We start from the raw sequence: 20928 nt of genomic DNA on the forward strand, positions 1-20928 counted from the left end.
CCCCCCCTCCCCCCCCCCCCCCCCCAGTGGGATGGGGAAGAAAGTCGGAAAAAGAAGTAAAACTCCTGGGTTGAGATAAGAACAGTTTAATAGAACAGAAAAGAAGAAACTAATAATTATAATGATAACACTAATAAAATGACAACAGCAATAGTAAAAGGATTGGAATGTACAAATGATGCGCAGTGCAATTGCTCACCACCCGCCGATCGACACCCAGCTAGCCCCCGAGTGGCGATCCCCTGCCCCCACCCAGTTCCTAAACTAGATGTGACGTCCCATGGTGTGGAGTACACCATTGGCCAGTTTGGGTCAGCTGCCCTGGCTGTGTCCTGTGCCAACTTCTTGTGCCCCTCCAGCTTTCTCACTGGCTGGGCATGAGAAGCTGAAAAATCCTTGACTTTAGCCTAAACACTACTTAGCAACAACTGGAAACATCAGTGTTATCAACATTCTTCGCATACTGAACTCAAAACATAGCACCATACCTGCTACTAGGAAGACAGTTAACTATCCCAGCTGAAACCAGGACAATGTTGTAAACTCAGTATGTCACACATGGTTGAGTCTATAAATAAAAAAGGTGACTGAAAATTCCTTGGGGAATTAACATTATTGGGGCGATTGCCCAATATGTGGAGTTGGATGCGGCAAGTTTTGGAAGAGATTGTGTCTGGCTGAGGAGCCTCCCTTTTGAAGGAAAATGAGCTTCAGAGCAGTTGGATAACATTCAAAGAAGGAATAGTGTCAGTATGTCTGTGTTACACTTCTTTGGTTTGGATGCTCAATGTTTTTAAGTGAAGCCGAAACTTTCCAAGGAAAGGACATAGATGCAGAATTACATCAGCTGCTTCCAGTAAATCTGTGACTATCCCGTACAAGCGCTATCTCACCAAATCAGACTTCTCTCATCACCGAGAGCTGCTGAGCTGTCACATGCTTGCGTGTGCCTGTAAGCTCGGTGTGTAGCTTCAGAAAAGCTACCTGTGAGGTGAAGAGATCATATTTAATATATAATTAGGAAAGCAGATGCATTGGAGACCACAGTTTAGTATTTGCTTTGATGGCCCACAGGGGACACTTTCTTTTGTATGAAAGTCACTAATAAAAAAGTTGGAAGTGCTAACTAATGACAATGAGCAGCTGAGAGCGTTGTTGTGTTTGGAGGGTGCACATAGAGCTCCTCTTCGTACGCACAGAAGTACCTTGCTGTTCTCAGTGTCATGAGCACGTTCAGAGCCCTAGATTCATGGATGCTTTGCAGTTTACTGTTGGCATGTAGCACTTCCTAAAAGGGCAATTTTGAAATGACTACAGATGTGGTAAGGCAGAAGATTAATTGGGATATGCTCTATGTGGTCTGTGTGGTTTAGCTGCATTTTCAATGTCTTCACCATCATAAACGAGAGTGAAAAGAAGATTTTTTTTTTTAATTTTTTTTTTTCCTCTGGAGCTGATCAGTTGGACAGATCTCTGATGGTAGTAGTACTCTTCTATTATCCAAGGATAAACCTTTTTAAACTGCTTCTGTGCTAAAACTTGAGGATTTTATCAGAATATTCATGTTCCGTTTTCCAGATGGTCTCATTCTTACTTCTTGCCACCAGAAAATCTTCTGTGTGTGCATTTCATCAGCTACATACAAGCCAGCAGTTTAGTAACGGATGTATGTGATTGCTTTTATTTTTGCTGTCTTTTAGCAAGAGCGCAGAGGATGCAAGAGTTGTGTTTGTGCAGGTGTTATGCATTTGGAGAAGACAGGCTGAGGAAATGTCTCTGGCCCTTCCAGCAGTAAAGAGAGGCTTGCAGTGGCCTTTCATTCCCCTGGGAGGTTATTTACAGCTTTGGGCTGGTGCCATAGATCTGTGCAGGTGATTATTTTTTTTTTTTCCCCCCTCTTGATGAAACAACTACTTTAAGCCTGATCCAGGAGCAATCCTTTGTGTTGGGCTGAATCAACTACTGGTGTAGGAGTCCAGTTTGGACCTGCAGCCACAGTGGACTTAATGTTGTCTGTAGATGCTGCCTAGTACTTTTTGCTGCTCACCGGCATCCCTGCTTGCCGGCTTTGGATCTCCTACAGGTCCAGACTCTAGGACATGGTGGTGGCATTGTGGTGTGGTTGCAAGTTGTAAAACATAAACAGGTATCATGCCCGTTGCAAATGTCTGATACTTGAGTTCATGTTGCCTGCAAAGGCTTGGCTCATGACTTGGTGAATGGGAGAGAAAATAAGAACAACTTTTACATGATTCCACGTTATCTTCTTGTTGAAATTACTCCTTGAGTGTCCTTCTCAGCATCTGAGATGGTCATCAAGAGGAATGTGTTTCTGTGCTACCCTTGAGGACCCACACTGAGCAGAGCTTTGGTCAGCTCAAAGTTGCTGCAGTGTGGTCTGCTGGTTGACTAAGCAGTGCCAATTGCTGCTGTTAAATGCTCTACCTGCTTGGTGAGTAGTCATTTCTGCACGGAGTGTGTTGGCTCAGTGGCTGCCAGTTGATTATCTGAGGCTTAAGAATTTTGGGTTTGACACATAGAATCACTCCTGACTATGTTTTTCCAGTTGTTTACCCTGATTTCTAAAGGCTGTTGGTGAGTGCTTTCAGGGAGATGTACTTAGTTCTTTAATTTGCATCTACCAGTCATTTGATTTGGATTGTTGGGACTCTAGCACTTTATAGTAAGACTTGTTTGTGTTTTCTACAAACTCATTAGACTTCCAAGCCATTTCCTTTGGATTAAGAATCTGTCTTCAGGAGTTGCTTTCACCTTCCCTTTCACAAGTTACATGTTTCCTGTCATCGTGTGCATTTTTGTGTAAACCTGGAGAGCAAGGTGCTTTACAAAGTGTGCTTGTGTTGGGTTTTTTTTTGTAAACCAGAGATGTTTCTTGTCATAATGCCAATGCTGGCAAGCAGCCAGCGCTGGCAAATGGCAAAAATTTGCTTCAAATAGATTGACTCAATGGCTCAGGCTGCTCCTGCATTTCTTCCCCATGGGAAACAGATTCCCATCATTCTACTCAAATGGTTCTTAATCACCTTAGAAACACAACCTTTTGCGTAATTCCTGCTGCTATTACACTTTAATTTATTTAGGGGAAGTATCCCACAGGTTTCTTTAGGCCCAGAAGAGTCTGGAATAAAAACAGCTCCATCCTGGTAGGAGATATCCTCATCTCTCTTCTGCTGGAGGAGAGGGAATGCTAGGAGAGCTGTAGCAAGCCGTGAAGTCTGGACAATCTCAAAGGGTATTTAACCAAGCAATGTTAGTGGACTTTTTGAACAAGGCTGACAGGACAGTCTAATCTTGATCGGTGTGTCCAGATGTGTTTCCTAGCCACCCTGCTGATCGTCTGAGGTGTTACTCTTCTGGACAGGCACTTTGACTTAACTACAGTTAGTCATCATAGCCATGCCCCCAAGTTCTTGCAGCTGGTTTATGCAAGTCCTTTTCTGTTTCAAGTTGTTGGTTGAGACGACAGAGATCTCGGCATCACCTCTTGCATGCTGTGTTTTTCATTGTTCCTGCTGTGTAGATGTGCCGTAGCTGGGGCAGCCGTCATTCACCATTCTTTGCTTCAAGGTATTGTGGCTGTGGAGGATGGGTCTGCACAGGCACTGGGGAGAGCTTTATAACCTACTGTCCAGATGATGTGCATGGTCTCAACTTTAAGCTGTATTCAGCTGGTGGTGTGTTGAGTCCTCTCTTTTCCAGCCTTGCCCATTGCCCCTCTGCAGAACTGGTAAGACTAACTTTGTAATCCTGACCCTTGTCAGCTTGTTGTCCTTGAGGGTGGTCCCAGGACCCACAGGGAGCACATACACAGGGTAATTTAAATGTATTTTTCAATTGGTGGGTTTGGGTTGTAGTAGAAAATGCAGGTTTGCCCCACTAATGCTAACAAATCCTGGTTTTCAACTGAATGTAGTCCAGTGCTTTTCTCTACCAGCATCACTTTCTTTGGGGAGCTTTTCAGTGCTTGGTAGCCAAATGAATTGCTGATGCTGACTGTCTCAAAATGTATTAACATGCTCCTGTACAGTGAAAGGGTTTTTTATTTATTTTTGCCTTACTGTTGCATTATACGTTACATATGGTTTGACTCTTCCTGAAATTCCGAAAGATGTGGGATGTTTCACTGATTGTTGCTACACTGAAATCTCTTTCCTAAATCGTGCCCTTGATGATCAGGGTGCAAGTGGGATATGGGAAAGGATATATATTGCCAAATAAACATGAGGTGACTTTGCAGGAGGAAGCACATGAACTTTTGCTTACTTTGTTTACAATCTCTCTCTGCCTTTGCTGTTGTGGAGGTTAATAGGTAGTATTAAGAGCAAATTAGGCCTCCTAGGTGATAGCAATATAGTTACCCATTACTGTTCATAAACTTCGTGTGCTTCAGGGAAATGGCAATGTTGCGTGCCTTGTACAGGAAAGGCAGTCTTCTCACATGTAAAGAAACAGCTATTTCAGTACAACGGAATAGTTTCAATGTTGCCCATGTAAAAGTGCTGTTCACCAACAAACACAAAAGTCAACTGTATTTGCCACCTTGTTTAGAAGCAATGCATTTGTGAATTAAATAGAAATATAGATCTTCTCAATTTATTTATGAATTTCCTTATTTTCTTTTATTTCCCTTATTTAAAGAACTGTCTTTTAATGTCTAAATGTCTAAAGAATTAAATACCAGTTATAACTATTGTGGCAAGAAATTGCTCGAGTTGTTTGGTGAAGAAGAACGCTCATTATTTTAAAATACTTGAATGTCCTGTGGTCAAGATAGTGGTCACAGCATGTTTCATGCATCAGTTTCTGTTAGGTTCTTACATGGACAGGCATTTTCTTGCTTCAATACCAAAGGACACATTTGCTGGTAGGCACTATCACCTTCACAGTGTCATAGCATTCTTGAAAACTGAGGATAGGGATTATCTGCAGCAAATCCATGGTTACTGGGGATGCTTCATTATAATGCATTTCACTTGAGAGCTGCATGCGCTGTCCTAATATTTTTGTATAACATAAGGTTGCAAGTGGATATATCAGTATGAGAAATAGACTTGTGTCTGTGAAGAAACTTGTGCTGAGGATTGAACTTTGCCCTGCCAAGTCAAAGGAAGTTTTTGCTGTATATTAACAATGGTTTTTCTTCTAGTTCAGTGAGCAGAATGAGCACTGGGGTCTGGCTCCAGATGGGAGATGGCTTTCGTTGGCCATGCCTGGAGAGCACTCATTCAGCAGGACACATCCTGCTAGTGTCTGACAATCACAGGAATGATTTGATGGAAGGATTTGAATCAGGATCAGTCCAGAGACAGTTTGGGTATATAAGTTTCCCTTTGGTGATGACAGTATCTAAAATGGGCACTTTTGCATAATCCCAGTTGCAGCCCTGGGAACACCCCAATGGCTTGGAGACTGGATGAAACAAGAAGACACATCTTTGTAGTGATCTGAAACAGGGGTCTGTACAGGTGTGACTTCCTTTTATTTCAGAAATCAGTGGGTTACTTGTTGTTTTTGCTGCTAAATAATTTATTCTCTAAACTTAAATATTTATTGAGTTACAGTAAATAAATTATTGCCTGCCATTTATCTTGTTGTTTGTGGGATGTTAAGGTAATTTCAAGGTGACTCACAGATAGCAAGGCTTTCTGTTCTGATGGGTACAACTCTCTTGAAACAGTTTATACAGTGTTACTGGACCACTCTGGCAGTATCCCTACAAGATGCATGTGGGTACCTAAGAGGAGGAATCCCTTAAGATTTTTTTGCCTATTTGACACTGATACACACAATATTGATGTGGGAAAGACCTGTTTCTGTGACTGGTGGTTGTTAATGTGCTTTGGGCTGGGTAACTTGGTGGTCTGTGTTTTACAACCTGCCGTTTCTGACTTTCCCTTTTATTTCCTATTTTTTCCCTGTTTCAGGGGGAAAAAACCCTCAATGGTTTTTTTTTGTCAGTTGTCAATGTTAAATGTTTCTTCTCATCCATGCTTGTCAATGGGGTCATGTACCTTATGAGAGATACCATCATTGTTCAGTTTTGGAGTAGAGGACCACCTCCCTAAATTGCCAATCCAGTGTCCCTGATATGTTGTCGTGGTTTAACCCCAGCCAGCAACTAAGCACCACGCAGCCACTCGCTCACTCCCCCCCCATCCAGTGGGATGGGGGAGAAAATCAGGAAAAGAAGTAAAACTCCTGGGTTGAGATAAGAACGGTTTAATAGAACAGAAAAGAAGAAACTAATAATGATAACACTAATAAAATGACAACAGTAGTAATAAAAGGATTGGAATGTACAAATGATGCGCAGGGCAATTGCTCACCACTCGCTGACCGACACCCAGCTAGTCCCCGAGCGGCGATTCCCTGCCCCCACTTCCCAGTTCCTATACTAGATGGGACGTCACATGGTATGGAATACACTGTTGGCCAGTTTGGGTCAGGTCCCCTGGCTGGGCACGAGAAGCTGAAAAATCCTTGACTTTAGTCTAAACACTACTGAGCAACAACTGAAAACATCAGTGTTATCAACATTCTTCACATACTGAACTCAAAACATAGCACTGTACCAGCTACTAGGAAGACAGTTAACTACATCCCAGCTGAAACCAGGACATATGTTAAATATATACCTGTGAAGCAGCTGCAAAGTCGAAGCGGCTTACTCGAGTGGTTAGCAGTGGTGGTGAGCTCTGTTGAAAAAGCAGCTGGGAGGATGGGATGGAACAGGCTGGAGGCAACTGTAACTGGGGAGAGGAGCTGGATGAAAGGGATGCTGGGGCTGAGCTTGTGCAGTGTGTGCCTCAGCTGTGCCTGTACCAGGAGAAGGCGCCACCTACTACCTCCAGAAAAGTCCACCTTGAGATTTAGCAAGGCAGATGGCAGGTACTGTCGTGGTGTGATCTTATAGCAGAACATTTTTGTGGTCTTGATCTTTTACGTTATCCTCTTTGCTTGCCTGTGCCTAGATACCTGGGAGGTCCCATTTGAGGAGATCTCGGAGCTGCAGTGGCTAGGCAGCGGTGCACAGGGAGCTGTTTTCCTGGGCAAATTCCGGGCGGAGGAGGTGGCCATCAAGAAAGTGAGAGATCAGAACGAAACAGATATCAAGCACTTGCGGAAACTCAAACATCCTAACATCATTGCGTTCAAGTAGGTTGTGAAACTTGTTAGAAACATACCTTTATCCAGGAAAGATCCATTCACTTATGTACCCTGGCCAAGTTTTTAAAATCCAGGAACTAAGCTGTCTGTAGGACAAAATGGGTGGTCATTCTTCCTCTCAAATTGTCACACATTCTTGTGGAAAAAAATAACCCAACAAAAAACCCCCAAACCCCCAAACAACTATGGACACGATTCCCACCCAGTGCTGCACTTTGCATGCAGGCTCACAAAATGCATACTGTGAACCCTACAGATCTGCAGGTGTGGAAGTTGAAGGAAACCCACCCCTGTCATCAGTGAGGTTCCTCCTGTGCGAAGCATGTAGGAAACATTCCCCTTCCTGTTCAGTAAGGTGGTATTAGCAGAGGCTTGCCCAGGCAGAGTAAACAGGTTATTCTCCTGCCCCTTGATTGCCGCCTTTGAGAGTTGCTCTGGGACTTTTACTTCACTGATCCTCACTAGTTGTGTGTTTTCTTTGACAGGGGAGTTTGCACTCAAGCCCCATGCTACTGTATTATCATGGAGTACTGTGCACATGGACAGCTCTACGAAGTCCTGCGAGCAGGGCGGAAAGTCACCCCTCGGCTGCTTGTGGATTGGTCCACGGGGATTGCAAGTGGGATGAATTATCTGCACCTTCACAAAATCATCCATCGAGACCTCAAGTCACCAAAGTGAGTCTCTAGCTGCTTAAGCATCCCCCAGTTGTGGTTGTCTTTTTTTTTTTTCTTGAGGAATAGTTTAAAGTTAGGTCAAAAGCCCCGTTATTTTTTTTTCTATGTCGACTCAAAACTAATGAGAGTGAAACTAATGAAACTTGTTGGCACTCCCTCCTGTGCTGCGATTTAACAAGACTTGGAAATTTTACCAGTATCTTACATGATAAATAGCAGTAAGGAAGTATTTCTAATGGTCTGATGGTGTCTGGCCCTTTTTGAAAGTGGGATATTCTGTTGCCTTCTGCTTTTTTATTTTTCTTATTTGTTTTTTTGTTATTTCTTTGGTTTTCTGGAATGCATCTTTCTCATTGCTCTGTTGCTTTCTGACTAAAACTATCTGGCTGCTTATATTGTTATTCCCTAGATGTTTATCACTTCTTTAGCCTGTGATATGACTGTGTTAAGATAATACCTTTAGATGGTTTACAGTGCAGTTTAAGGTACAGCTTTACTAAAATTTTGAAATGTCCCCAGATATAGTGAATCTTCAGTGACTTGTTAATCTGCAGTTTTATCAACATTGATTTTTGACTTTCAGCATTTAGAAATGCATTTGAGGCACAAAGCACAACCACCCCAAAGAAAGTGAGTGCCTTCATTGGTGAAAATGCATAATCTTTTTTCTTGTACTGCAATTGTGAACAGCATGGCCTCATCAACTGCTCGTGTTGATTAAGAAGGAATTTACTCCCAGCGGCTGTTGTGGTACAAGAAAAATTGCAAAATGCTGATTTCTTTTTTTTTTTTTTCCTCCAGCGTTTTAGTTACACATACAGATGCAGTAAAAATTTCAGATTTTGGTACATCTAAAGAACTCAGTGATAAAAGTACCAAAATGTCTTTTGCGGGAACTGTGGCTTGGATGGCCCCAGAGGTGATACGCAATGAGCCTGTCTCTGAAAAGGTGGATATCTGGTGAGTAGTATTAATGTTTAAGTATCTTTACCTTCTGTTTAGCCACTTGGTTTCCCGGCACTTTACATATTCAGCACTCTTTTCTCATCCTAAGCATGGGTATAGTTTGCTCTGTGGTGGACTATCCCTTTCTCCATCTGCTGAGTGCCCTGAACTTTGTTACTGAACCATGGGCTATAACGGAAAGAGAAATGACATACATGCGCAAAAGCTGGGTGTTGAGATCTGAAGGTACCTAATAAGACTCAGTGCAGACTATCTTGTGTCTTGCAGTAAGCAAATGCAACTTTTCTTCCCTGTGTCATTAGTCAGGCTAGAGCTTTCTTCCACTCCTGGTGCTCAGGGCTGCCTCAGCAACTTCTGCAGCCAGGGTATTTTTCACTTGCTTTCTACCCTCTTTCAGGGCCACACTTGAGCTGTAGGGAGGCCCCTACTCTGCTGCCTTGAAGGGTCTGACCACCTTTTGATTTCTGCACACTGGGCTTGGCTGTTACACGTACAGCTCCAGTGAGTCTAAGCCTGGATCCAAGAGGGAGGAAAACAGGGTACATTGTAAGAGTTTTGAACACCCGTTTCCATCCCATGTGAAATGTATTCTGTGTCCAAAGGAACACAAGGAAAGGTTCAGATCTCCGTACTGTTGGCTTTGGAGCTCCTTTGGGATGCCTCTTCACAGGTTTCAGGGTTCTCAAGGGAACTGCATCTCTGTTTCTGCCTTGTTATTTCTGCATATTAAATGTCAGTAGCCAGGACAAACGCCCTTCTCCCTGCTTTACAGCCAGGATGGATTTTCCTTCTTGTGGTTTTTCAGCTTCAAATGCTGTCACCTCCCTTACACAGCATGAAGCTGCAGGTCAAAGCCACGGGTGGTTCAGAGTACAAGTTGAGGCAGGCAGCAGCCTGCTGCTGGTGTTTTAGCTTGAAGCTGGGTCATGACTTTAAGTCAAGATTTCCTGTAGGGAAAGGGAAAGTCTTGTAATCTGTGGTATACAGCTCTTCTTGTGCCCACAGTGTTTTGTGTGTTCATTTCATGTAGATGTAGCAGGCCATAGCATAGCCAGCTCGTCTAGGAGAAACTCTTGGGTTGTTTTGGAAAGAAAATACACTCACCATTCGTCTTCTGTGCTCCTCTCTTTGAATCACAGGTTCATGAGGAGGAATAGTGCTGGATTTCCACTCTCAGCTTTCTGTCCTTTAGAGTGGCTTATGTTCAGAAATATTGTGTGGGGCATCATGTCCAATAAAAATCAACTGCTGACTCTGCTGAGGAGCATGGGCACAGCTTTATTCCTTTACTCAGTGATTTAATGATGTTGCTCTTTGGTGCAAGTTTCTTTCGAGTCCGCTGCAGTGGTGATTGCTCAAACTCCTCCTTGACATCCATTCCTCCCCCAATATGAGTAAAAGCGGTGTTCATGAATGCTGGCAACAAATGAGAACAGTTCCTAAGCTGCTTATATGTCTGCTCTCTCTCATCTTTAACAGCATGCTTAAAAAAAAAAAAAAAATCTATAATCTTATTAATCAGGAGTCTTGAAAATCCCTTGTCAGTTCTTAATCATAACAAAGCTGAAACCAGATGGGGTTTCCTGGTAGTTTGTCCAACTACCTGGATCCCTGCTTTCCTGCAGCCCACGGAAAAAAATTTTGAGGGAAAAAAATATTCAAATTGTGCTTGTTTTGGTTTTTGGGTTTTTTTTCCCCCACATGATTTGAAGCCAATGGGCTTTGAAAGTGCAACATTTTTCACATGAAGTTCTGTTTCCTGACTGATGGTTGTTCAGACCCAGGCAGTTTGTCCCTTAGATGTTCTTCTGTACTTAATAAAAGCAACTTGATATTAGTACAAGCCAAAACCACGCTTCTCACTTTTCACCTGGTTTGACTTGCCAGCAAACTTGGCAGGGTTGGTGTCCCACAGATGGATGGGGCATGCAAGTAAGGTGATACATCTGGGTTTGTAATTGAGATGGTTGTACCTCACCTCATATCGCAGCCTGGTTGTTAATGTACAGTAAGAGTGGTGTTGGTTCTCAGCAGCATTTTGTTTACCTCTGTATTGACTGGTTTGATATTTCTTTGGTGTTTTATTGGGTGAAGATTGTAAATAAAACAAATAACTGTTTGCTGTTATAAATTAAGGTTTTGGTCCTTACTGATCATTTCATTAAGGAAGAAATGCAAAGTGAGTTTTCTTACCTTTATTTTTCAGTTCTTGTAATAGGAGGTTCTTTTCCAGGCAGAGTTCTCTTAATTTTTTCTTTATCCTTCCTTTCTTCAGCACAAAAGAAGTATCAGATGAGACTGCATGTGCTTTTGATACTGACACTTAGGCATGTTGCGTTTGTTTCTTAATTTCTGTGTTGCAGTAGTTGTAGCGCTGAGTCTCAAACCTATGAAACTCTTACCTAGTAGTACACATAACAGCAGAGGGAGCTTTTGGCTAGGGGGAAAAAAAGTTAAATGCAATGTAAAAACCCCCACAAAACCTTTGTTGTGTTGTCTCTGTAAGACACCAGTTCTATCTGTCCAGTAGTAGATGACGTGTTCTTACCAATAAGAACAGTCAAAAGTCTATCTCAGAAAAGCTAACTTTCCTTCTCATTTCACAGGAGTAAGATTTAGTTACAGAAAGTGTACTTTCAGGATTTTTAAAATCTCACAAAGAAATAGGAGAGAGTGAGTGAAAACCAGTGTGGTTTGGTGTTCAGCCCAGTGCTGGGGCAGAGGAGGAAGAGTTACCTGGTGTGTGAAATAGCTACTCTTGGTTAAAAATTAGTACATAAACGCTGTTGCACCTACTTGCGATTTCAGATCAGACATGCCTATTTCCCTGTTTTGCCAAACTGTTTTTTTCAAGCTCCAGATGTTTCTGTTAAATTGAATTCACACAGAAGCTTTTATCCTGGTTTATTTCTTCATCAGGTCATTTGGGGTAGTTTTGTGGGAGCTGCTTACAGGAGAGATTCCCTACAAGGACGTGGACTCTTCAGCCATCATTTGGGGAGTGGGCAGTAACAGCCTGCACCTTCCTGTCCCTTCCACCTGCCCAGATGGCTTCAAAATCCTCATGAAGCAGACCTGGTAAGAGCCTGAACTGCACAAACCTAGGGCTGGCTCTCAGCTCTTGCCAGACTCCCAGTAAAACCAGAGTCAGGGTGGGACTGTTGAGCCCAGAGCAGAGGGCTCTTAAATACTCTCACACTTGTCATGAGGGTGGTAAGTTTTAGCATTTTGGATTCTGCTTCCTTGTGGCAGCAGGCTCGGGCCCCAGAAAGACATTTGGAGCTTAGAGGAAGTAGGAAGAGACCTATCTGGTTTGCTGGGTGGATGGGGCAGGGGAGGGAGCAGGCAGACACTGTTGAGACGGGGTAGTGAGGGGGAAGGAGTTGAACAGGAGAGAAGTCGGGGAGTAGAGCTTGATAGGAGCCCTAGCAGGGTGACAGTTACCTGTGAGTTGCCTGTCCAGTGTGAATCAGGAGCAGGCAGCATCAAAGTCATCTTCAGTAGCCTTCACAGAGGTGGTTGCTTTGTTGTAGCTCTGTGGGAAGAGAAAAGGAGCTGGAAGGAAAGTAGGAGTAAAATTTCTTGAGGCTGGCTCCAGAGTGAAAGGAAACAATTTTTCACTCTGAAACCCCTTTGTAAGTGACTGGCTTTTGAACTGGACAAAGAGAAATTGGAGCTTTCTGGATGAAACCAGGATTTTACAGGTATAGGTATGGAAAATGCTTTCAGTTTCCTCCATATGCCAAATTAGAGTTGAAATTCTTTGTCTTTGGTTATGCATTAATGCTTTTGTCTTTGTAATTGCATTTTGACACAGAATGTAAGTGGTCTTCCAGTGTTTTCCCACTCCATGAGTTTTACCAGCCATCCTCTCAATGGCAGAAAGCCAAAAACAGGCCAGAGCATCTACGGATCTTTTCAAGTGGCTGTTTACCCCCCTGACCCTGAGCTGCAGCAGGTCGTGCTGTTGCAGTGATCTGTGCTGAGGCGTGCTCTGCCTGGCTGTGCCTCTACGCGGGGCTGCACAAGTCAGGAAGCAGTGTGTGGAGCTCTGAACACCGAGTACATACGCTTGTATCCCCACCTAGTGGAAGTAGGTGGTTTGTAGGGGAGGTTTGTAGGGTTTGTAGGCTGAAGAAGCTGTTTCTTGTCCTGAGCACTGAATCCATTCAGCAAGTCTGGTGGGTTCAGTCCTGAAGCTCGAGTGCTGGTCTCGTTTCTCAAAGATACAAATGGTTTTGTACTTGAATGTGATCTTAAAGAGAAGTTCAGTGCATTACAATACTGTGTAGGGTCAGGCATGTACTATATGGCAACATGAATACATCTGGTGTTTATAGACTCCCTGTTTTGTTGAATGTAAATTGTCATTTCTACTAGATTGAGTATTCCCATTACAAAACTTGGAAATAAATGGGATAATATACTGAGATCTGTTTCTTCTTGACAAACAAGTTAGGAACAGTGTCAGTTTGTATCCTATCCTTCACTTTGTAATCACATTTTCCTATTTTAAATGGTTTTCATCTCTCTTTGTTTCTTCAGAATAGATCATCACAAACCAAAAACTGAATACAAAACAACTCTAGCCCAATAAACTCATATTCAGCAAAAGAGAAAATCAGAAAAGCTCCTTTGCTCTAATCTGTCAGCTACACGATTCAGAGAACATGTTCTATTGAGAAACCCTTTCAGAAGGGCAGGAGAAGGTAGCAGTATTGACTTCATCTCACGCTTGGGTATTTGTCTGTTTTGCTCCAGGCAGAGCAAGCCCCGGAATCGTCCCTCCTTCCGGCAGACACTGATGCACCTGGATATTGCATCTGCTGATGTGCTGGCTACTCCTCAGGAAACCTATTTCAAATCACAGGTAACTGGAGAATGGCTGTAGCCCATGAGTACTAGAGTTAGCTCCAAGGATCTGATTTCAGAGTCTGCACTGAGTACAGCAAAAGACGAGATCCATGATTTCAGTTTGATTCCTGGGGAGAAGCAAACTAATGGGTGTTTTAAAATCTTTTACCCAAGCTTTCACAAACTGAGACATCTGCCATCTTTAGTCAGAAACTCGATGTTGTCTCATTCACTTCTCCCTGAGACTACTGACTTCAGATGTTCTGCTCCCAGCTATTCTCCCAGTGCTGTTGTACAGGAGACCACAAGACTGCTAAGAGTGGAACCATTGCATTTATAGTGAAGATGAGCAGGGCAGCCAGTGGAACAAAGAGCTGTTACAGGGCAGTAAAGGGACTCTGGGACCTTCAGGGAAGATCTAAAAGTATGTTTTTAGAGATTCCTCTGAGTCTTACCCAGTGAGCTATTGTCTGCTCCCAAGAAGGGAATGAGAATGAAACCTTGCCTCCAGAGGATCTATACAGTGTTGGGGTGTATGTGAGGAAGCAGGTGTGTTTATTAAAGCTGCAAGAAGCAGGGCTTCAAGGGGCAAATAGAATTAGTATCACCCTAGTGACAGTCATCATTGTCAAGAATATAGGTTTCCAAATCATTAGCCTTTCTGTTTATTTTAAATGCTAAAAGGGAAGAAAATGTCTTAGGATGAAAAGAGCTTTAGGAATTTTTAAAAATATTTTTTAGAAAATGCAGATATGTTTTAAGTGATCTAATTGCAGCACAAAATTGGAAATACCATTTGAAAATGCTGAAACTAAACATGCTGCAATGTTGTTACCCAAAATAATTTAGCTAACAGAAACACATTTTCAACCCAAACCTGTAATTTTCTACGGACACAAAGAACGTTGCCCAAGAGTTTTTCTTTGGTGCAACCAGGCGTCCCAATCCTTTGTAAATACCTGAAAGTAAATTGCTTCTCTAGGCTGAATGGAGAGAAGAAGTGAAGAAACATTTTGAGAAAATTAAAAGTGAAGGAACTTGTATCCACCGGCTAGATGAAGAATTGATTCGTCGTCGAAGAGAAGAGCTGAGGTCTGTTGACAGTCTTTTCTGTTTACTGCTTACTTTTCCCAGCTAGCCTTCTCTTTTCTAGTTAAACGAACCCAGCTCCCTCAGCTTCTCTTCACAGGGCACGTGCTCCAGCCCCTGACTGTTTTCATGCTACTCTTGTACTGAGGACTCAGTATTCCTGCTGGCATAAATTTGGGCAGCCTAAATTCCTTGTGAGTCCAGAAACTGAAGTTCCCACAGGCATGCCCTAGGCCTTGAGCACTGCTTGGCTGAGGGAAAGCTATAGAGAAACGGTGGAAACTGTCCCTGCTCTTGGGCAGTCTGAACTGTTTGCTCTAGGCAAGAGGGGTAAAGGCTTGTGTGTTTACCAGGGAATATTTCTGCCTGAGTTTTGGTGTTTGTGATAACAGCGCTAAAGCAGGTACATCCATCTCAGTGGAAAAGGCACCTTGCAGTTTGCTGTGAGCTTTCTCTGCCCTGATACTTTCTTTGGATTAGTTATTTCCAGAGAAGTGAACACACTCCCAGCCCACTGGGAGTGAATGCACTATCAGCCCACTGAAATTAATTTTGAACATTAGACCAACTTAAAAATGAAAGCAGAATGTTTATTTAAGAAAGAAAAGTGTTATCTTCTTTTTTGCAAATATAGTTATGACAGAGAAACATAAACCAGCAAGTAGCAGTTCTGTGTCAAACCTGAGAAACCAAAGGAAACCTTGTTCAGCCAGTTTGATGTAGTTGTTGATGAGTGTTCCCTAGCCCTAGGGAGCTTTTGATGGTCACATCTTTCAGCTGTGGTTCAAGATGTCTTCTGCAACTATACTATAGCTGTAGGGACATACTGCTTTCTATGAAATACAAACAGATTACTTCTTCCCCTGTTTCTTTAGAAGCTGGTTTAGCCCCTTCTCTGTGGAAACAGGATGATCAGGGCTTGGTCAAAGGTCTTGTGGTTGCATGTGAGGCATTTGCAGCTTCTCTAGTGAGAAGCATTGCTAGTCTTTGAAGACTGTTAAATGCTTTCTGAATTATATCATGATTCTTTGCTGTATCAGGCTCTTAATTGTTATTCATTGTTAGCTCCATCTGGGAGCAATACAGCTGGCAAATTTGACTTTTAGAAGGCCTTTTCCTAAAGGACCTGTACTTTGCCTTATTCTTCTATCTTGGTCCATGGACATCAGACTGTGGAACAATGACTCTTCTGTTTTTCAGACATGCATTGGATATCCGTGAACACTATGAGAGGAAGCTGGAGCGAGCCAATAACTTATACATGGAGCTCAGCGCTATTATGCTGCAGCTGGAGGTCCGTGAGAAGGAGCTCATAAAGTATGTATCTCTGGGCATAATGGCATGCCATGCATGTGGCAATATGCATACAGGAGGAAAAAACCCAGTGCTTCATTTCTAAACTGCATAGTGGTACTTGTAGATTTAGTGTCCCCTGACAAACTTCCAGGGTAAAGAAAGAGCTGGCAAGCAGAGAGAGGCCCCTTCAGAGTAGATTACCACAGACCACTTAGTGCACGTATCTTTACCCAGTGTTGACTGACTGGGAGAAAGGTGCCTTTCCCATTTGGTGTTGGGATCCTTTGGCCCCTTTATAAAGTAAAAAGCAGTACTGTTTCTGGATTGTGCACCAGGGCCCTGTTCCAACTGCCTGATCTCTGCAGAGAGAATTTAGAAAATGACTATGTCCTTTCCCAGAACAGCATGTTGTGTTGCACCCAGCCATAGCTGAGAAACAGGCACGCAGTGTGCTCACAGTGGAGCTGTGTTTCTGTCCAGCAAGAGCTGCAGTTGGATAAAGAGAGAACTCATCTGGTTTTCTTTTTCTTCCCCAATGTTTCAGGAGGGAACAAGCAGTGGAAAAGAAATACCCTGGGACTTACAAACGCCACCCAGTCAGACCAATAATCCACCCCAATACAGTGGAGAAGCTGATGAAGAGGAAAGGGGTCTCCCATAAACCAGGCAGCCAGACTAAACGGTAAGAAGTAACAACCTAGTTCTGTGCCAGGAACCAGCGGTAAATCCTCATTGAGAGGCAGCTTACTTCCCTTTGAGTCTGATGACAACACAGGACTAAGCCAAAGGGGTGTTCACTCTTGGGCCCAGTCTGGTCCTCAGAACCACAATTGTTTAATTATCCCTTCTAACTGGGCAGCTCTCTGAAACCATTTGGTCCATATGATTTTTTTCACAGGTGATGGTGCTTTGACAGGAGGTATCTAATGTGTGTCCAAGCAAATATCATCTTTGACTTGAACAGTAATAAGCAGGGTGAGGGATTGTGGAAATTAGCCAGTCCTCAGGAAGGATGGATTCATTGTTGAGGAATTAAATTGGGATTTGAGATTTGGGAATTCATGATGTCCTTTCAGCTATTTCTCTTCTGCTTAACTTTCAGAAAGTGATATCCCCCCCCCCCCACTCCCGCCGAAGAGCTGTCTATTTTATTTTTCCCTTTTCTGGGATTTCCGGGAGTTAAGAGTCCTGATTAACAGTGAATAATCACTTCTGAATTAATATTTACACGTGCTTTTGAAATGAGCAGGCTGATAACCATCAGCAGATTGAGACCCTGTTGTGCTGAGCATTGTATATGCACATAGTAAGAGACATGCCCTACACCAAGGTCTTAGGAGGGAGCTATTTTGGGAGCAGAACATCAAAATAAGAGCGGAAAAAGGAGAGTATGTGGAAGATATTGGAAAAAGCAGCAAGTAAGGAGTGTAGAGCATGATGGGCTGAGCAGAAAGAACATTGAGTGGAGAGGATCAAAGGAAACTAAATGCAGAAGTCAAACAGCTGAAGAGGAGGGAAGCCTGTAGATTTTAGGAAGTAGAGTGTGCTTATGGCTACAGCTGCCTTTTCATCCTGCCTCTGAGCCAATGTCATTTCTTAGTTTGTGGTTTAATGTGTAACTTCCACTGACTGTCTCTTAGGCCAGATCTACTGAAGTCAGAGGGAATACCCAGCACAGAAGCAGCATCCAATGGCTCACCAGTCTCAGGAAGTCCCAAAATGTCAACACTGAGTGGCAAAAGCCGCTACCGCAGTAAGCCACGTCACCGCCGAGGGAACAGCAAAGGCAGCTACAATGATTTTGCAGGGATCTTGAAAAACCAGCCAGTGCAAGATGATGCACCTCCACCTCATAATCATTCTCATCATCCTGGCCTACCGCAGCAACCTGGCCACAGCCATCCCCATGGCCATCACTCACGGCTTCATGCCCACGGACAAGATATTGCCAACTGCGCAAACAACTTAAGGTACTTTGGCCCTGCAGCAGCGCTGCGGAGCCCTCTCAGTAACCACGCGCAAAGGCGGATGTCTGGTTCTAGCCCTGATCTCATCTCCGCTGCAATGGAAGCAGATTGCCGAAGGAATCTGGAGAGCAAAGAAAGCAAAGCTGATCATTGGGAGTGTTGCAAAACAGATCCATATAATTCTTGTCTTCAGTGCAGGGAAGAGGACAGTGGTCAGGTACAGATGTCATCTGTTGAAACAGGGATGAGCCATTCTCAATCACCAACATCTGTTTCCCTATATGAAAATGCACAGTTCATTGAGAACATGGAGGAAGGGGGCTTCAGCAGCTGTAAGTCAGCATCTGCCCTAGGGACTCCCCAGCACATGGCTTCCTCAGTGCTACCTTGCAAAGCAAGACCCGTTCAAAAGGTAAGGACAAAGCATAGTGACTGGACAAAAAAACCCCAAAGCTTACTCCTCTTTTCCCTCTCCATCAAAAGAAGTTGTGTAGCAAAGGCTGGTGTCTGGATATAGGATATCCAGACATATTTCCCACACACATAACAGTAGAGTTACATGTACAACTTTATCTTAAAGAAATCATACCTGTCTGAACTTTGCTCTGTGATCTGGACATACTTTTAAAATCAATTTTATTGAGAGGTACTGTAGGCATACTGGAGCACACTGCGTATAATGAGGGTTGTCAAATGTAGTTTTGATAGGGCCTAGTTCTGTTGCGTGCAATTTAGCCAGTTTTTGTTTGAGCTGAAACTTGGTCTACTGAATTTTTGTTGTTGAAACAGTCTCAAAATGTTTTCAAGCCTTTCTCAAAACAAAGGAAGGGGTAAATGCATTCTTTTGGTGATGTTAAATATCATGTAACTGTTTCATTGAGACTCTGTAGTGCTGCTGCACCTCAGAACAGAAATTCAACAATTGCCGTGGTCTTGGGAACATGCCTTTTGCTGCACTTGCCAGAAACTGTCCCTCTTAACTGAAAGTCATAGTTCTCATGTATTTTGTGAAGATTTTGCAAGAGTCAAAAAGGTGTTACGGCACAGTTGTACAGAAACAGTTCTTCTTCACTCCTCCTGTTTCCATCCAGGTGGTGAGAGAAGTAGGAACCAGTCTGAGCGGAGTTCAAAGAGCAGGAAAACTGGGCCTGGGTGGAAAAGTGAAAGAAAAGAGGATGAGTACCAGACCAAGAGTGTGGTTTGGGCCCAGAATGAAGGGAGGAGGACCTCGTATTACAAGGGGCTGGGATGAGATAGAGGCTGAGTCTGAACAAGGGGTTGGCAGGTTGGATAGGATAGGAGCTGGCTGTAAAAACCAAGAGAGCAGGGGGTGGATTTGGATGGGAGGAGGAGAATAAAAGGCTCTGTGCTCACTGAGGTAGAGAAAGGAACAAAACTCAAGTTTTCCTACTTGGTGAAACCCACCAGCAAAGGCTGTGTCGTTCCCCATCCTGCTCTATGATGGGCTCATGTAGAAGAGGGTTGAAGTCGTAAAGCCAAGAGTGCCAGATCAGCTCAATAATTTATGTCGATTTCAGTATGATACTAATTACTTGAGTTGCTTCTGTAAAAATCCAGAATGTTATGTACTCAGTGACTGCTGAAGTACTCCAGTGTATTTCAAAGTCAATCACTCCAAATTCAGAAACGGCAGCATTAACACCTCCTGAAATAATCTGCTGGTGAGAAGATGTCTGACTCGGTTTTCACTGGTACGCAGGTTATTTTCTTGTCTAGATTGTTGCAGCCCGTTGACACAGTGACTTTGTCCTGGAGGACCAAGGGGCAACCATGTAGTTGCATGTTTGTTCTTTCACAAATATGACACCATTCTTATCCTTGTTTTCTGTCAGAGTGGTGACGACTCTTCAGAAGAGGAAGAGGGCGAAGTAGACAGTGAAGTGGAATTTCCTCGTAGACAAAGGTAAAAGGTGAATTCAGTCTAATCTGTCTTTGGTGGGACAAAACTCAGGAGGAGAACTGTCATAGCAGCTGCAAAACCAGCACTGAAACTGTGGAAGGTGCTGGCAAAAGAACAGAATCTCGTTCAGTGCATCCCATCTGCCCTCAGTGATCCCTCGTGTTCACTCGCTGTTTTCAGCCTGTTTAGAGATGTTATCTCCAGCACAGCTTTTCTGCTGCAGGCTGTTTGTAGCACAACTTGATCGCACTTGATAACATTATTCAGCCTATAAAAATAAGCTGCTGCATCTGTTTCACCAGAATCAGACTTACTGGATTTGGCACCCTTTGTGAACTCTTTCAAATGCTGTTTATTAACTGTTGCTGCAGTGGGGCTGACTCCAGCGTCTTCATAGTGGAATTCAAGTAGGATTGAAGATCTAGGTGACAACACAGCAGATCAAATTTGGCGGTGTTGCCTGTAAAGTAAGAGACTTGAGGGAGTGTTCCTACCTAAGCATGTGTAATAGCAGTCTTTACGGTCCTGTGCTCAGGAAAGAGATCATGGCATTGGTGCTGCAGCTTTGTGAAAGCAGCTGCTTGAAGTGCAGAAGTGATCCAGTGGGCAAATTGGTTAAGGGTTGTTAGGAAAGGAGCAGAGAAGAAAATAAAAGCTTCTCTGCTGTTGTATACATCCATGGCACACCTGCAGCTGGAATCCTAAATGCCACCTTCATTGCCCCAGCTCAAAGACCATGGTAGAATTTGAAAAGGTACTGAGAAGTGTGACAAGAATGGTTAGAGATGGTTTCTGTAGAAGAAATTAAATCCATGAGAAATCTTTGTCTAGCAGGAGGAGAAGCAATACTGGAGATGCGTGAAATTGTGAGTTATGTGGAGAAAATAGACAAGGAATGATTTATTCATGTTAGGGAGACCTAGTGAAGCAAACAGGGGATTTAAAATGAACAAAAGGAAGTGCTTTTTCC

At 43.3% G+C, this 20928-nt stretch overlaps 1 protein-coding gene across 4 annotated transcripts in view; it reads left to right on the top strand.

Moving 5' to 3' along the window:
* The window catches only part of MAP3K13 (mitogen-activated protein kinase kinase kinase 13), an 84415-nt gene that overhangs the window by 57043 nt on the left and 6444 nt on the right, over window positions 1–20928 (top strand). For 3 of the 4 annotated variants that reach the window (XM_010561154.1, XM_010561156.1, XM_010561155.1), the window contains exons 5-14: window positions 6993–7176; window positions 7674–7865; window positions 8667–8825; window positions 11751–11909; window positions 13593–13701; window positions 14668–14777; window positions 15975–16091; window positions 16615–16752; window positions 17711–18449; window positions 19891–19961. In XM_010561154.1, coding sequence (XP_010559456.1) covers window positions 6993–7176; window positions 7674–7865; window positions 8667–8825; window positions 11751–11909; window positions 13593–13701; window positions 14668–14777; window positions 15975–16091; window positions 16615–16752; window positions 17711–18449; window positions 19891–19961 — 1978 coding nt within the window. Of the gene's footprint in view, window positions 1–6992; window positions 7177–7623; window positions 7866–8666; window positions 8826–11750; window positions 11910–13592; window positions 13702–14667; window positions 14778–15974; window positions 16092–16614; window positions 16753–17710; window positions 18450–19890; window positions 19962–20928 lie in introns of those variants that run through there. The other variant, XM_010561157.1, reaches the window with a different exon arrangement.

The sequence above is a fragment of the Haliaeetus leucocephalus genome, unplaced genomic scaffold (assembly GCF_000737465.1).
Source record: "Haliaeetus leucocephalus isolate CR32 unplaced genomic scaffold, Haliaeetus_leucocephalus-4.0 Scaffold143, whole genome shotgun sequence".
Classification (NCBI taxonomy): domain Eukaryota; kingdom Metazoa; phylum Chordata; class Aves; order Accipitriformes; family Accipitridae; genus Haliaeetus; species Haliaeetus leucocephalus.